At 36.6% G+C, this 18,357-nt stretch overlaps 1 protein-coding gene and 1 long non-coding RNA gene across 24 annotated transcripts in view; both read left to right on the forward strand.

The window, feature by feature from the left end:
- Positions 1-18,357, forward strand: part of LOC110995490 (Down syndrome cell adhesion molecule-like protein Dscam2) — a 67,320-nt gene that overhangs the window by 15,078 nt on the left and 33,885 nt on the right. For 14 of the 22 annotated variants that reach the window (XM_045632611.1, XM_045632603.1, XM_045632613.1 and 11 more), the window contains exons 4-8: positions 5,709-5,847; positions 10,451-10,633; positions 12,287-12,436; positions 17,078-17,210; positions 18,141-18,289. In XM_045632611.1, the coding sequence (XP_045488567.1) occupies positions 5,709-5,847; positions 10,451-10,633; positions 12,287-12,436; positions 17,078-17,210; positions 18,141-18,289 (754 nt within the window). Of the gene's footprint in view, positions 1-5,708; positions 5,848-8,140; positions 8,303-8,360; positions 8,532-8,853; positions 9,016-9,389; positions 9,552-9,877; positions 10,055-10,450; positions 10,634-11,868; positions 12,049-12,286; positions 12,437-13,007; positions 13,132-13,171; positions 13,296-14,124; positions 14,249-14,451; positions 14,573-15,495; positions 15,620-16,917; positions 17,039-17,077; positions 17,211-18,140; positions 18,290-18,357 lie in introns of all 22 variants that reach the window. The other 8 variants (XM_022262678.2, XM_045632620.1, XM_045632619.1 and 5 more) reach the window with 8 other exon arrangements.
- Positions 1,099-4,966, forward strand: LOC123690051. 2 transcript variants are annotated; one of them, XR_006750879.1, is made up of 3 exons: positions 1,772-1,786; positions 1,935-2,246; positions 2,329-4,966. It is a non-coding gene; the product is annotated as an uncharacterized LOC123690051 (long non-coding RNA). The 2 variants fall into 2 exon arrangements; XR_006750878.1 differs by having other exon boundaries at positions 1,099-2,246.

Consider the following 18,357-nt stretch of genomic DNA (forward strand, 5'->3'; position numbering starts at 1 on the left):
ATTTATATTAAGAAATAAACATAGCTTTTTATATACATTAGGATTTAAAGATGAAAGCATAACAGGAACAGATGTAGGTAACGGGATACTGGAAGAAGGATCAAGATGATCGAATAGCATGGAGTGGTTATACCGAGGACAGGACAGAATGATATGATTTAAATCACCAATATTCAGCCCACATTCACACATTTCATTATCTATAATATGAAATCTGGTAAGGTGGGCTGGGGTACACACATGGCCCAATCTCATACGAATAAGAGACGATGTTTCCTTTTTGTTAAATTTCATTTTAAAAAACCATGGCTTCAGTGGTATTGTGGGCTGTATAGATGAGAAATATTTACCCTTAATTAAACTGCTCTGAGTCCAAAGGTCAGTCCAAGATTTTTGAAGAAAAGAAGCAGGAAGTGAGGCCAAATCATGATAATAATTTTTATATGAATTGGCATCGCCATTCTTAACAGCTTCATTTGCTAGTTGGTCTGCTATTTCGTTACCAAAAATACCAGAATGTCCAGGTATCCAACCAAATGACACAGACAACCCCAATTGTTTACATTCATACAGCAAACCCCTAATCTCAATAATGATAGGAAAAATTAATTTGTTTTTTAATGGATATTTTTGGAGAGCTTGAAGAGCACTAAGTGAATCGGTGAATATGATTGATTTCTTAAGTTTCTTACTCAAAACTAGTTTTAAAGCTTTAAAGATTCCGTAACATTCCCCTGTGAAGATTGAGGACTCTGGAGGAAACTTTATTTTTATTGTAGTTTTACTTTGTAAGTGAAATATTCCTATGCCTACAATACCAGACGAACCGTGTTTAGAGGCATCTGTAAATATATAATTATTGTACTCATGGCAGTGTTGCTCACAGAAATAATTAAAAGTAATCCTTGCGTGGGAATCGCCCTTATTTATACCAATATTAAATCTAATGTCTGGGGAACTAGTTAGAGATTCATAGTTGGTTCCAAATAAAGGGTGAGTTGTCAAGGTGTGAGTTGGAGTTTGAATATTGATAAATTTATTGAAGCTAACGATGAGACAAGGTGAAGATTTATTTGACCAGTAATTGGAAGATGTCAACAATTGAGACAGTTCTTCAAGCTTAGAACGGAGAGGATGGTTGGTATATTGAAGGGAGCGAAATATGAATTTATCAGATAAATATTGTCGCCTAAGATATAATGGGGCATCAACACATTCTACTTGTAAAGCATTAATTGGACTAGTTTTCATAGCTCCTGTAATAAATCTTAATGCCTTAGACTGTATATTATCTAATTTTTTAAAACGGGTTGTATTTCCAGGAGATAATAAAAAGGTACCATAGTCTAAAATACTTCGGATTAAAGCGTTGTACATAAGTTTCATACAAAAGGGATGGGCACCCCACCATACACCGGATAAACATCTAAGGATGTTTAGGTTTCGCTCACACCTATTAAAAATGTAGTCACAATGATGTACGCCAGATAGCTTAGAATCTAAAAACACACCGAGGAACTTTACAGAGTTTTTAACAGGGATAATAATACTACCAAAATACACAGTGATCGGAGGAGGAAGTCGCTTTCTAGAAAAAAGCATGGCAACACTTTTAGTGGGGGATATTTCAAGACCATTAGTATCAAGCCATGTTTTTAATAAATTAAGAGAATGAGACAGTACTGAGCAAGCAATGGCCGGTGATTGATGAATGGAATAAAGTAAAAGGTCATCAGCATACTGAAGAATACAAATCCGATTTCCAAAAGAAGCTTTCAAATCATGGGTATAAATATTATATAAAATGGGACTTAATACTGATCCTTGAGGAAGACCTCTCCATAAGGTTCTAGTTACAGCAGTAGAGTCTTGTGAAATTAGAGTGATGTGTCTTTCATATAAATTATTTATGATAAAATTTGATAACATTACAGGTACATTTAAATACTGTAGTTTTTTATGGAGAACTGACAACACTACATTGTCATAAGCAGATTGTACATCTAAAAAAGTGGCAACAACAGAATCATTCCTTGAAAATGCTAAATAAATGTCAGTGGTAAAGATGGCAATACTGTCCATCGTGCTCTTTCCTCGACGAAAACCAAATTGACTGTCGCAAAGTAAATTATTGCTTTCTAAAAACCATTCAAGACGAGTTTTCACCAAATGTTCACAGAGTTTTATCAAGACCGAAGATAATGCAATAGGACGATATGAATTTGCATTGGAGGGATTCTTATTAGGTTTGAGAATTGGTATAATGATCTGGTTTTTCCAGCGTGGAGGGATAGAACCGGTTAACATGATTGTATTTATCAATTTCAGGAAATATTCAAGACTGTGGTCGCCTAAATGAGAGATGAAAGAATATGGGATTCCATCTTCACCAGGAGCAGAGTCTATAAGGGAAGATAGTATTCCTTTAAATTCATACATAGAAAATGGACTATTGAGACCAGAGGGGTTTAATGGCATCAGAGGCATAATTATTCTTTCAGGAACTGTAGTAGGAGCAAGTCTGTCGAGGAATTGATTAGTTAATGAATCGGGGAAAGAACCAGAGGTTTCAGTAAAAGCACACCTGAATCTTCTAATATTACGCCATACCACTGAAGGACGGACATTAGGGGAAATAGAGAGGCAAAAAGTTTTCCAGCTATCTGCTTTTTTCTTTTTGAATAATAAACTAGTGGTCTTGAAAGCATCTGTAACCAGATCAAAATTTTCAGATGTACAATTCTCATAATATTGAAGCTCAGCTTGTTTTCTTTTTTTAATAGCTTCCGAACATTCTTGATCCCACCAAGGTGGAGATGGAATGAAGCCCAGAGCACCATTTTTAACTGGAAAAGTTTTGTCAGCTACCTCTATAAATAATTTAGTAAATGCATCAGCACAAATTAATTCTGAACCATGTGAGATATTAGGAAGGGAAGTCATCTTTTTCTCTATAAGGGTTTTAAAGGTATCCCAATCAGCATTATTAAGTCGATATTTTAGTCTAGGAGAATGTCTAAATGTAAAATTAATATGAAAAGGAAAACTAAGAAGTAAAGGGAAGTGGTCACTACCAAATGAAGAAGAGAGTGTAGACCATGAAATAGTGGAAGCTAAACAAGGAGTACAAATACTTAAATCAGGGACACTTGAGCCTTCATTGGGAGTGGTCCGCCGGGTCACAGAACCATTGTTGAGAAAGCAAAGATTATGTGAGTCTAACAGTTCCATCAATGAAACTCCGTATGTATTGGTTGTTGAACTGCCCCATGAACTATGTTGACAGTTAAAGTCACCTAATAAGATAAAAGGCTTAGGGAGAGAAGAAATAATAGAGTCAATTTCAACAAAGATAGAAGAACTTGGATGAGGGATATATATTGAAACATAGCAGATATTATTAACAATAGCAGCAATAATTGAAAAATCATTACTATGAGAAGGAATAGGAAAGAGAGAAAAGGGAAGATGATGCTTGACTAGTAAGGCAACCCCACCATACCCGTCAATGCGATCCTCACGGAGACAGGCATAGCCCGAGTACCTACATGGAGTACCTGGTTTTAACCAAGTCTCCTGTAGAGCAAAGATAAAAGGTTTATATTTATTTATAAGATAAATAATATCACTTTTCTTAGATGAAGCACTTCTACAGTTCCACTGTAGAGCTGTGGCTTGCTTGTCCATTATTAATATAATTTGGTAAGTTAACGATAGTGTCAATTAAAGGAGCAGCGTTGGACGGTGAAAGAATATTAGACTGTGATAAAGTGTTAATGAGAATTTTAATTAGGTCTGCAATAGATTGTAATGTCAATTCATTATTGTTGTTTGGGTTTAAACCACAACCATTCCTGGGTAAGGGCATATCATAGTCTTTAATTAATTCATGTTGTGTATTTTTGTCATAACCTTTGGATAGTTTAGGAATATTTTTTGGTTTAAGAAAAACAGTCTTTTTGTAAGTATTACTCAAAGACTGTTTACGTGTCTGTTCATTTTGAGGAGTAGAAATTGTGGAAGCCCCTACATTGGAAGAAGAAAGTAAAGCATCAGCATAAGACACTTTAGAAATCGGTGCATGAATTTTTGATGCTTCAGCATAAGAAATACAGCTCTTGGCCATAGTTTCTTTGATGGCTTTTTGGCGATTAAACTCTAAACATTTTTTGCTTGTGGCAAAATGGGAACCTTGACATAAGCAGCAGTATGCATCATCCTCTAGGATAGAGCACTGATCAGCCGTGTGGTCTTGACCACACTTGAAACATTTTGGTTTTGATCTACAAATTGCTTTCACGTGACCAAATCTGCAACAATTGTAACATTGTATGGTGGGGAAAATGTAAATATCAACTGGGAGAGCAGTGTAGCAAATAAAAATTCGCTTAGGAAGTACTTGTCCATCAAACGTAAGAACCACAGTCTCAGTAGGCTTAAATTCACTGCCATTACTTGCAGTGATACGCCGTCTCATTCTTCTAACTTTTAAAATTGGACCGCATCCAACAGGTAAATTAATATTCTCCTTAACTTCTTCATCTGACCACTCAGCAGGTATGCCTCTTACAACACCCATACGGGTCACAGTAAATGTTGGGATAAAAACCTTATACTCGACTGATTGTAAAGCAGAACTATTTAAGAATGAATTTGCGTCTTGGTAATTATTAAAAGAAAGAGACAGTCTATTACGGCCAATTCGTTTTAAACTTCCGTTAACTATATTATGTATAGAGTTTCTTTTTAAAAAACGACCAAAAGCAATAGGATGGACTGTTACATTGTCATTAGGAGTTTGCTGTATCCTTTGCACATGTACAACATATGGTGCTGCATCACTCGCCTGATATGTTAAACGAGCTACAGATTCTGGTTTTTTATTAAACGAATTTAGCTGTGACTCCGTGAACAACGGAGCAGTACTAATTTGGGTATTGGTATTGGATAAAGGAATGCAATAACATTCATTTTGTTTAATTTCCTTGCCCTCATGTTTCTTATTACGTTTTTTTTTATGACAATGCGAGCAATGTTTATTTACATTGGCTCTCCGTTTTCTAGCACCACTGCTAGATTTTACTGATCCGTCTGTTTCCATGCCAGACTCATCATTAGAAATAGTTACAACATATCCAACCCCAGGGACTTCTCCGCCCCCAGGGTCATCAGGCGGCTCCATAAGGAGCAAAAGTATATAAAAAAAGAAAACTTACCAATAAATTATGAATTAATTACACTATTAACTAAAACTAAGAAATCACAAATATATATACATAAACTACACTAAACTACTAATCCTAATCCAACAAACAAAATAAAATTTTAGTTAATCGAAAAACGCGCGCGTTCACGTTCGTGTTTCCCGCCCTTTTCTTATTTTTGTTTTGTTTTGTTTGTATCATATCATTCATATCATATTAGTGAAACCTATTGCACGGATACATCCAAAATAAATTTAAAAATAAAACCTAAAATAAACAATTTTAGGTTTTATTTTTAAATTTATTTTTATTGTAAAGATGTATCTATTTTGTTGACAAATAAATAAATAAATATTATGTTTGCCAATACTAATCACCAGTCTTTACGATTGTAGTACTGGATGTAGTGCAGTTTCCAGTATCGTCTTATTTTTTTATTACAAGATGATTTTTAGTTCATTTTCTTAAGAAACACACATTTCTGAAAACTCTTTTATATTCCAGGTCTTACCGAATGGCAACCTTGTTTTCCCACCTTTCCGTGCTGAAGATTACCGCCAGGAAGTTCATGCTCAGGTCTACGCTTGCCTTGCTAGAAACCCAGTTGGTACAATTCACTCTAGGGACGTTAATGTTCGCGCCGGTAAGTGTTATAGATTTTTAAGTTTTATATTTAAAATACTTATTTCTTACATAACTGTCAGCTGCCTAGGAAGTGGAATCACGATTACTATCACTTGAATAGTCGTTAATACTATCAATAATTTTTAGGTTTTGAACTGATTTGACTTTGACGTTGTTATTTTAAAGCTCTGTGACATACGTTGACAATGGCAGCTGACAGAAACACCTATTCTGACCTATCTGACATATACAGTAAAACCCGGTTAATACGAAAGTAGTTTTCGCGAGCGACCAGTGAATTTTCCTTAGAAAAGCTTCCTAAGTATTTAATTAATTGTGTTAAAGCTAATGTGACACTGGTACACGTATATTACGCTATCCGAAGACCGAATTTTATATATAAGATACGACGTTTGTTCCTACCATCTTGCACGCGTTTTACTGTATTTGTTATATTTTGGGTGTTGGAATGTACAACGAAAAAAAAAAACAATGGAACGTTTCTTTTGTGATTGTTTAAATGAATGATGGATCGTGCGTAAGATTGGACTCGGTACTATGTTGACCAATCACGAATATGCGAAACGTTCATTGTTTCGATTTCGTTTTACAATATAACACAATAGTTTTTTTATAATAATGTATTTAGAAATAAACAACACGTGAAAATAAAAAGCGATTACACATTAACATTTCATAGAAAATACTAACAATTATTTATTTTACAAATCTAAAACCAACCTATCTAACGATAACTTAACTTACACATAAATTAAATTCTTAATTGCGAGAAACGTCATCATTAATTCAATTACAGGCACAAAGTAAGGCGTTTAACACAATTAAGATTATAAGTAGAACCAATTGCTCTAACTTAACCCCTATGCCTTTTGAACCAGTAATTTGATCGTTAACGTACGTCACACGTAGAAAGTGTTTTAACTTATTTTTTAAATTAATGTATAATTATATTGACCTTACTGTATTTCAATTTATTAATTTATATTGTCGTAAAATAGCTCTTATTAGTTAATATTTAAAGATTTTTAAAATGCTAAAACCGTGATTGCCTCATTCGTGTCTGAGTGATTAATATGACCGAAGAATCAATCCCGGTATAACAATAATTGTTCCGGGTTAGTACAATTTTTGTTATACCGATACCAAACACAGATGGCGCCACGTGCCCACATAATATTATCAACGAAAAATACTACATTGCGGGGGAATTGATACAATGTAGACGACGTAAAGACATTTATTAAAATTTAAATTCTATCATCAATCGTTTATTCAAGTAGATAACTCAATGTACGAATGTCAGTAAAAAATAAATATTTCAATTTTAGACTGCCTGATATTCCACCAACCAAACCAACTATCACATCATACTTATCACATGTTAAAGCAGTTAATAAATGTTACATATTAAATATTAATAAAGAATTATATATTCAGTAATGCTTTCGATTTTTGTAGTATAAAACATTTATCAAATGTCCAATTTATCTGTTGAGATATGAGTTCTAAATAAAGCAATGATCGTCGCCCTTACAACCGAGGGCTCAATAAGGTCAATTCAATAATTTCACTATATCAAGTATCTTGAATCTTCTTTGAGAACTGTATCAATATTATTTAATTTAATAGACTAATTAAAAACATGAAATGCTAATGTGTGCCATCGCTATTTTTTTCTTCACAAAATGATGTACGATGTAATGGGTTGAAAGGATTTCTAAGTCGAATATTTTCAATTTATGCAGCTTAAAGACAGGATATTCGACTAATTTATTGCATGAAAGAATATATTTGAGCTAAATCGCAATAAATATGTAACATACTTATCAGCATCTAATATACGCAGAAAACAAAAAACTGGTTAAAATATAGATTTTTGTGTTTTAAAAGTCTGACTTGCCATTAATATCGAGTAGCACCACTACAAATAAATGGTCTATGCTGGATTATCTTGTCTTTAAGCTTATCACACACTAACAGGAATACTAAATGTACTGGCGAACACAAAACTTGAAAATCAATTAGTTATTAGAAATATCAACACGTTGCAGATACCAAATCAGTGCGTTACCATTAGAATAAACAAGTCAACGAACGCAGATTTGCACGTGTTCATATTTTTAATAGCGCACTGAATGACTTCCTAATAATATAATAGCGCCAGGGTAAGCATTGACAAGTACATAATATATTTAAGTTTTAAATTTCAGAGAAAATTTTTCAAGATTACTAAATAATATAACAGTTTAGTTGTTTTCTTTGTGTAATATATGAGATTTTCTATGGTTCAGTGGTCGCTCAGAATTATGATACCGATGTGAATAAGGAGTACGTGATAATGGGAAATAGTATCGTTTTGAAATGTCAAGTTCCTTCTTTCGTCGCCGATTTCGTTGAGGTTCTATCTTGGCACACAGATGAAAAGGAAGATTTTTACCCGGGCGAAAATTACGGTTGTTCTAAATTCGCTATAATTTTCCCTAATTCCTTCTCCATAATGGAATCTTTCAGTCGTTCAGCAGCAGTACGAATCTGAAGTAAATAATGAGTATGTTATTCGTGGAAACTCGGCTATACTCAAATGTTCAATACCTTCCTTTGTCGCTGATTTTGTCAGTGTTATTTCGTGGCACGATGAACAGGAAAATTCGTTCACATTAAATGGAACAAAAGAAGGAGACGGTAAAAAATTAGAAATAGAGCCATCCCAGACATCCCTGCCACTAAATCTTTATTACTTACAGTCGTGACTCAATATTTTGAGGCCGAAGTTGTCTCCGAGTATGTGATACGCGGAAATACAGCTGTTCTTAAATGTAACATCCCGTCCTTCGTCTCTGATTTCGTGAAAGTAGAAGCTTGGGTCGACTCTGACAAGAATGAATATTTAATGACCGATGATATCGGTAGGATCGCCAGATCTCAATCTATAAATCTCTCTGCTCCTATTCCTTCCATCATCCAAAAGTATAACAGTCATTTAGGATGTTTCCGTATATTGCAGTTGTTAATCAATTCTATGAAGCCGAAATTTTAAAGGAATATGTAATTCGTGGAAATGCTGCGGTTTTAAAATGTTCAATACCATCGTTTGTCGCTGATTTTGTTAAAGTTGAGGCCTGGATTGACGAAGAGGGAACAGTAATTAGCCATTCCGACAACCTCGGTAACAATAGCTTCGATAAACAATAAAAGCAACTTCCGTATTAAGCGCATTTTCCACCTCCTACTCAACACCTATCCATACTAACTCAATGTCTAATCAATATTCTTTAGTGGTGTCACAGTATTACGTGACTGAAGCCGAAAATGAGTACGTGATTAGAGGGAACGCTGCCATTGTTCACTGCAAGATCCCATCGTTTGTTAGCGACTTTGTGTACGTGGAGTCCTGGATATTAGACGAAGGCCAAATATTAACTAAAAATAACACTAATTTTCAAGATGGTACTTATTCTACAATATTTCGCAAAATCTTAACACCCATTCCTATGAATGCTCCTTTCAAACGCTCTTACTATATCTGTATTGTTTGAATAGTTGTATCACAGCCATTTGAAGCTGAAGCAGACAACGAATATGTCATCCGCGGCAATGCGGCTATAATGAAATGCGAAGTGCCAAGTTTTGTCTCCGATTTCGTTTTTGTTGAAATGTGGATGGACAGTGAGGGTGGTACTTATTTTCCCGGAAATAATGAGGGTAAAACATCGTGACACATCATTCCAAGTCCTTTTATCCTGATTCTTTTTACTGCAGCTGTTTTGCAAGAGTATGAGGCGAGAGTAAACGATGAATTTGTTTTGAGAGGCAACACGGCGATTTTAAAATGCATTGTTCCATCCTTCGTGGCTGACTTCGTTCACGTTGTATCTTGGAGTATGGATAATGAAACTGTAACTGCTGATGAAAATCTCGATGATATTTCTGGTATTCTTATGCATATGCAATTCCAAAGGCACTCCTTATCCCTTTCCCTAGATAGTAATACATTTTTCTGATTTTCTTATCTTATATGGTATTTATAGTCGTCCATCAGAATTACGAACCTCGAGTTACCGATGAAGATGTTTTAAGAGGAAATGCTGCTATAGTTAAGTGTCTGATACCATCATTTGTATCAGATTATGTGCAAGTTATAGAATGGGTGACAGACGACGAGTCGCTCTCTGCATTTTCACTAAATGACTCTGCAGGCAATTACGGTAATCAAGATCGACCGCGCGTTCCCAATTGTTCCTATCCGCTCTATAGTAAATCCCGTCTAATGTGTTCTCTCACACAAACATGTATGTACAAAGTAAGCTAGATTTATTTATGTTAACGTTTTCAGCTGTCAATCAGTTCTACGAATCGCAGGTTTACGATATCTATGTGATTCGCGGTAATGCTGCTGTATTTAAATGCCACATCCCATCATTTGTTTCTGATCATGTGCAAGTAATTTCTTGGCACGATTCCGAAAGTGGAGAGTTTCTAAAGAATGAGGATTACGGTATATCGCATATTATATGTTTTCGACGACTAACTAGCCTTTACATCCCGTCCCACATCTCAAACATAATTATAAGGAAATTTGTTAAATTCTTATAATATTGCAGTTGTATCCCAGGTGTACACAGTAAATCTTGTAGAGGAAAATGTCTTGCGAGGAAATGCTGCCATATTCAAATGTCTTATTCCAAGTTTTGTCACTGAATACGTTCAAGTATCTTCTTGGATAATATCAGAGGGGGACGATGAGACTGAAATACAATTGAACGATGCCAGTATTAACCGAGAGGGTATTTCTTATGATAGTTTTAAATTTAGCAATTAAGACCTCTCCTCCTCGTCCGCACTTAGTGAACTCGTTAAAACACTGGCCAATCGGCTTCGGATAATATATTTAATAACGATCTCAAACCTTTCAGTTGTATCTCAAGCCTATACGGTCAATATATTGGAAGAGAGTGTACTTCGCGGCAACGCGGCTATCCTTAAATGTCATATTTCTACCTTCGTAACAGAGTATGTTAGCGTTTCCTCTTGGATAATCTCTGAGGGAGACATTGAAGAAGTAGAAATACAACAGGCAGATTCTCAGGATTTGGGTACCTGATTAAACGTTTATTCCAAGTATCCATTCCTAATCCAGCTTATGTTTCATTTTACAGTCGTGTCTCAGGCGTATACAGTTAACTTAATGGAGGAGAATGTTTTGCGTGGCAATTCTGCTATTGTAAAATGTCATATCCCAAGTTTTGTTTCTGAATATGTGACAGTCTCAGGTTGGCTAATATTTGAAGGAGAAATAGAGGAGAGAGAAATAAACGGCACCGGATATGGAGATTTGGGTGCAATATCTAATTTACTTGGCCATATCCCATTTCCTCAATATCCGTAATCAAAAGCTTTTTATTCAGAAGCTATCCTCAACCATATTTGTACACTTTCAGTTGTTTCTCAATCCTACACCGTCAATCTTTGGGAGGAAAACGTCTTAAGAGGCAACTCTGCTATACTGAAATGTCATATCCCCAGCTTTGTGACTGAATATGTAACTGTTACTTCTTGGATTATTTCCGAAGGAGATAATGACGAACTAGATATTAATATAGATTCAGATTCAAGTTTAGGTAATAAACTAGAGTATCGTACTAAGAGCCTCCCAAAAAACCTTACCTGACTTAATACTTTCACACAACTCCCCTTATAGAATCTTTGTAATGGTATTCAAATTTTATATCAATTTCCAGTCGTTTCCCAGGCCTATGATGTTAAATTTTGGGAAGAATACGTCTTACGTGGTAACGCTGCTGTGTTAAAATGTCAAATTCCTAGCTATGTTTCTGAATACGTATCAGTTGTGTCTTGGATAGTATCGGAAGATGATAATGATCAAGAAGTGAAAATTAATGAGACTTCAGACCTAGGTACTCCTATAAGATAGCTAACCAAACCGAGGTCCTTCCCCGATAGGTCCTACCCCTGCATCCTTATAAACGATCCCAATAATAGGTATTGTTTCTGTTTACAGTTGTCTCTCAAGCATATGCTGTTAATTTAATGGAAGAATATGTATTGCGAGGAAATTCAGCTATTTTGAAATGCCACATCCCTAGCTTTGTTTCGGAGTACGTGAGTGTCCTCTCTTGGATTATTAGTGAAGGAGATGAAATCGATGAGATCAACCTCGATAGTGATCAAAACTCATATGGTACTTAGTTTTGTTTTCTTTTCCTTCTGGATCTATAATTGTATAATAGGGAAACTGATCCTTACTTGGGTTCCTATAATTCCATGGGCCTCACGGCCTACCCATCCCTTATTCCTCCTTCCTGCATGCTCTGAATTTTGTAAGTAAATGGCAACCCTATGTTGCGTTGCTACATGAAATGAATTCTTTTATACACATTTGTCAAAACGACATATATTTTATAAGCTAATATTTTCAGAGGGTAAATACTTGGTCCTACCATCTGGAGAATTGCATATTCGTGATGTAGGACCCGAAGATGGTTATAAATCATACCAATGTAGAACAAAGCACAGACTTACTGGAGAAACTCGTTTATCAGCCACAAAGGGACGTTTGGTTATCACCGGTAAGTACACTTTCAGAATTTATTGTGACATCATTAATTCATATTTTAGTTCACATTAAAATTGCTATTGAATTAATGATGTTTCTTGTTAAATTTTCTAATAATGATATTTTATTTCAAGTTTTATTAGAAATTATCATCATATTTTAATATCATTTTTAGAATAGAAATCTCAATAAATAACAGAATTCTTTAAACTTACTTGAGTGATTTTTTTAATAGGTGACCTTAAAAAACAATTGTGTTTTCTGTGATATTTAAGTTTAAAGTATTCTGTTGCCCATGAAATTATTATAATCTTAACAAAAAATTAATTACGTAAAAAAAACGCATTGCTAATAATTTTAGCGAGTTTATAATAATTTCTTGTTAAAATCGCTAAAACAATTAAGTCGATATTTTTAATAGTTTTAAGTTTTTATCTTGCCTTGCCTGAATGTTGGGATAGGGTACCCTGCTGAGCCTTTAATCATTATAAAAGCCGAATTAGAGAGTGTAGGGGATGTATTAAAAGCCTAACTGACCACTGGGGTGTAGTGCTGGTAAAAACGCCTTCTCCCAACATGCGCAGAACCGATGGGACGTGTGCCTCCCAAGTTTCCTAGCGCGCAGACGACCAGTGGCTTCCAGTTCAATGAATCTACCAGCCTAGCTGTTCTGTGCCCCGCACAAGCATTCCCCGCACCTATGTACCGGTAAGGTTTCATTAAAATTCTCTTTTGACTCATTCTTCAGAGCCAATAGGGCGCGTGCCACCCAAATTCTCCACAAGCCAAGTCGGTGCGATGTTTATAGCCAAAATGGATACACCATTCTCATTGCAGTGCCCGGCCCAAGCGTTCCCTGTCCCCGTATTCAGGTAATAAGCGGAATTCCCTATCATTTTCTGTAATATTTTAGAACCGGTCGGTCGTGTACCTCCCAAATTCGCGACAGTTCTAACGGGGACCATGTTTGAAGTAACGAAAAATGATTCGTACGCTTTGCAATGTCCCGCTCAGGCGTTTCCCACCCCACTATTCAGGTAATTGTTAATAGTAATTTCTCATTGCCCCCATAGAACCAGTTGGACGTGTTCCGCCAAAATTCGCTTCTGTTGTCATGGGAACCATGATTGGTGTCAAGAAAACTGATTCTTTCGCTTTGCAATGTCCTGCACAAGCTTTTCCTGTACCAGTATTCAGGTAGTTAATTCCTCTTTAAATATGCATAAAATATATAACACAATTATTAGGCATATCCCAAATTTTATAAGCAGCCAGTAGTAAAAAAATTTATTAATATGAAACAATTTAAAACCTTTTTCCATCATCTCTTTGCTTCAGAACCAATGGGAAAAGTATCCCCTAAGTTTCCGAGTTTAGAAAAAAGTCGACTATTCAATTTCGATAGTAATCAAAGCATGTCACTTATGTGCCCTGCGCAAGCATATCCTGCCCCAATGTTTAGGTAAGAATTACGTTGTGATTTATACACTGAATAAATACTTCAATTTGAAAGAATCCTTAGACCATATAATTTTATAAACAGAGCCAATGGGAAAAGTGTCTCCTAAGTTTCCATCGATGGAAACCGGTCGCAGTTTTACATTCTCATCAAACACGTGCGTGACATTACTCTGCCCGGCCCAAGCATTTCCTACTCCGCTATTCAGGTACATTACAAATAGAATTTTATCTTGTCTCTAGAGCCTGTGGGGCGTGTCTCACCCAAATTTCCTTCGATGGATAGTTCCAGAAGTTTTAGCACTACACTCAATGCCAGTTTAACTATGTTATGCCCTGCGCAGGCGTTTCCAGTCCCATTATTTAGGTAAAATAATGTTCCTCTTACATATTTTATCGTTTATTCATAGAACCTGTCGGTCGTGTTTCACCTAAATTTACAACTACTGACAAAAGTCGTGCCTTCGATGCTAAAGAAAACGAAAACATCACGCTCTTATGTCCCGCCCAAGCGTTTCCGGCACCGGCATTCAGGTACAGAGAAACTGACGTTTATACTTTTTTTCGTAGAACCTATGGGCAGTGCAGCTCCAAAAGTTGCGACTAAAGTTATAGATATCACAGACACCACATCGAATGATACTAGTACATTATTATGCCCAGCACAGGCTTACCCAGTCCCAATATTCAGGTAAAATTATACTCTAAAGAAATAAATTAGGTCTATCTAAGCTTAATATTTGTCCCAATTCAGAACCTGTAGGGAGAGTACCTCCCAAGTTTCCTACATTGGATAACGTAAGGGGTTTTGGTGCATTTGTTAACGCTAGTGTTACATTATTGTGCCCTGCACAGGCATTTCCAGTTCCATTAGCCAGGTAATGACACTTAGTTGGTTATTTTTTAGAACCTATTAATACGGCTCCACCTAAACTTCCAATAAAGACAATTGAATTTTTGGATTTTGCGATGGGTTCGAGTATCACCTTGTTTTGCTTGGCTCAAGCCTACCCCGTCCCAGTCTTTAGGTAAGTTATTATTATGTGCCCCCTGCATTCTCTAAAATCATTAGATTAAACCGTCGTCATTAGATTAAAATAAAGGTAACGGAACCTTTAAAGTAATACTATTAAATACTTTTAGAACCAATTGGCTCCAAAAGCCCTTCGTTCTCGAGTGGTTCAAAGTTAGCCTCGTTCGATATGAATAAAGACCAAGACTTCGCAGTATTATGTCCAGCCCAAGGGTTCCCAGTCCCATTATTTAGGTAAGGACATTTAATTTTCAGAACCGATTACCACAAAGCCACCTGTATTTTCAAGCGATGATAAATTCGCATGGTTTCTCAATAGAGCGTTTGGACAAACGTTTGCATTATTGTGTCGGGCTCAGGGATATCCCATACCAGTATTCAGGTACATATTATTTTCAAATCATTACGTGATAACATCGTTATATTTTAGAACCAATTGGATCGAAATCACCATCCTTTTCTACCGATAATAAATTGTCCCGGTATGTAAGGACGGTCGGTCAAAGTTTGAACATACTCTGTCCGGCACAAGGCTTTCCCGTCCCCGTATTCAGGTGAATAAATTATTATTTTATTTGTAGAACCTATTGGATTTAAATCCCCCACATTCTCTAATGACGTTCAGTTTTCTGGAATAACACGTAGAACAAGCCAAGACTTTGCCCTGTTATGTCAAGCTCAAGCCTTCCCCGTCCCAATATTCAGGTGAGGTTCAAGTTTATTTTGTCTATCGCAGAGCCCATTGGATCGAAAGCGCCCTCATTTTCAATGGAATTTAAGAGTACAACCCTCACTAAACTAGCCGAGCAAGCAATTGTTCTTTTGTGTCAAGCTCAAGCCCACCCTTCTCCTATCTTCAAGTGAGTTCTCAATTACATTTGTGTTATTCAGAACCCGTATCTGCCAGAGCGCCAGCATTCCCTACTTCCGCATCGTCTTATAATTATATAATTGAAGCGTCTTCTGGTGGTTCCATGCTTTGTCAAGCGCAAGGGTACCCACAACCAATGTTCAGGTAGGTTTATTTACATTACCATGTACGTCAATATTCTTATAGAACCTGTCGGTGCTAAAGCTCCGTCCTTTTCGTCTGACTCCAAAGGCAGTATATTTGTTAAGGACAAGGGGCATAGCTTTGCTTTACTTTGTCAAGCTCAGGCTTTTCCTACACCAATATTTAGGTAAGTTGACATTTAATTGTATCTTGCTTGTACAGAACCCGTGGGTTCGAAACCACCAACGTTTGCAAACGATATAACTTCATCTGCTGTTACGAGACATAAGGATCAAAATTTCACTATGATGTGTCAGGCTCAGGCATTTCCCGTCCCCATTTTCAGGCAAGTGTCGTCACGTTTGAGTATTAGTTTAGATATTTTAGTAATTAAAATGACGTCATAATTCCTATGAAATTAGTATATCAATCACGATCACGATTCAATTATTTTAAACACACAGAGCCCGTCGGTTCCAAAGCGCCATCATTTTCAACTGAGTCAGCACTTTCATCGCTCAAAAGACATGAAAGTCAAAGCTTTGCACTTCTTTGTCAAGCGCAAGCTTTTCCCGTCCCAATATTCAGGCAAGTTTATATTAGTATTCGATAATTTATATATAGGTAAACCTTTGTAGAGCCCGTTGGCGCTAAGTCTCCGACATTTTCGTCTGAATCAATGGGAAGCATATTTAGAAAGCGTATCGGTCAGGGTTTTGGCCTTCTATGTCAGGCTCAAAGTTATCCCGCTCCAGTTTTCAGGCAAGTCAAGTTTAAGTGTACTGAAATAAATGTAAAACATTTTCAATACAGAACCAGTTGGCTCGAAAGCACCAAGTTTTTCAACGGATTCACTTAGTAGTACCTTTCTAAGAGTCATCGGTCAAAGTTTTGCGTTGTTGTGTCAAGCTCAAGCGTATCCTGTACCAATATTCAGGCAAGTCAAGCAATCTTATTAAGATCCCTTATGGTCCATAATGTTCTCAGTTAATTGAACATATTCCTCCAGAGCCTATTGCCAGTGCTATACCCAGTATTACCTCAACACCAAAGGCCGCTGTTCACTATTCTCAAAATACATCGATAGCGCTCCTTTGCCCATCGCAAGGATATCCTGTACCGGTCTCAAGGTGCGTTTGATTTACTATGTTAAAATTTACATATTGCAGAACCGACGAATAAAATTGCTCCTCGAAGCGATAAAAGCCGAAAGTTCGAAGGCGGTGAAATTTTTGTTGTCTCCTTAGAGAGTTCAGTGTATCTTACATGTGAAGTAGCGGGGTATCCTCCTCCAATATTTCGGTGAGTGAGTCTTTCACTTACCATCCTTAAATGACACAGATAAGATTTCCACAACTCTTACAATAGTCCGCCGATAGTTCAGTATCCGATTGTCATTCGAATTTCGATCATTGCAGAACCTACTAATAAAATTGCACCTAGAAAAGATTCCGCTCAAAACTTCGAGGGCTGGGAGGTATTTCTAGTGGGACAAAACGATGTAGCGTATTTAAAATGTCAAGTTGCCGCGTACCCCGCCCCGTTGTTTAGGTGAGTTTAGGTAGTGACCGTAGGTTTAAATTACAGAGCCGACGGGTAGAACGAGGCCGAAAGTAACGGGAGACGGACTTAACCGTCAAGTGGGGCGGGGTAACGAGAATCTCGCCTTACTGTGCGAGGTTCAAGCATACCCAGCGCCTTTGACGAGGTACGATAGTTTTACGGCTGGCCGCACATCACGCATTCATCAATCACGTAGTTACACCATTCAATTATATTGATATCAGTTGTTATTGCAGTCTGTAGCGGCCAATACGTGAAGGCGTGACCGCGGCCGGCCGCGCGCCTTATTCCCAACAGCCAAAGTAATGATTGAGCTGCGTAGACACCTTCTGGTAAGTCACAGGGTGTTCTTGCTTTCATTCAGACGCTTTAATCTTTACTTTGTGCTTCCCGTAAACACATGGCTAGATTTTGTTAGGCGGTTTATGTCCAAAGCTCATGGTGGCTGTTTATAAAATTTTATCGTCGAACTTAACGTTCCGTTCTTTAGTTTCAGAGCATTTTCTTATTCGCAATGTCATTTGAAGCTTTGATTCGTGTTCCTTTTTTGAATTATTTGTGGTAGGGCTTGAGCCTTCTAACACTTGGAATTTACTTGATTTGTAGGCTCTTTGTTTTATAGGTGATATATGGATTACTATAAACTGAACTCTTTCTCCTTTGTTACAGATGGTATAAATTCATTGATGGATCGGCGAGAAAGCAACCAGTCGTGTTGAATGATAGAGTTAAACAAGTTTCTGGAACTCTTATTATCAAGGAGGCTAAAGTTGATGATTCTGGCAAATATCTATGTGTTGTGAACAATTCTGTCGGTGGTGAGTATTGCATATTAATAATTTGCCCAAATGCCAATGTAACATTTTCACATTGGAAGCTACGTAAA

The sequence above is a fragment of the Pieris rapae genome, chromosome 20, assembly GCF_905147795.1.
Source record: "Pieris rapae chromosome 20, ilPieRapa1.1, whole genome shotgun sequence".
NCBI classification, from domain to species: domain Eukaryota; kingdom Metazoa; phylum Arthropoda; class Insecta; order Lepidoptera; family Pieridae; genus Pieris; species Pieris rapae.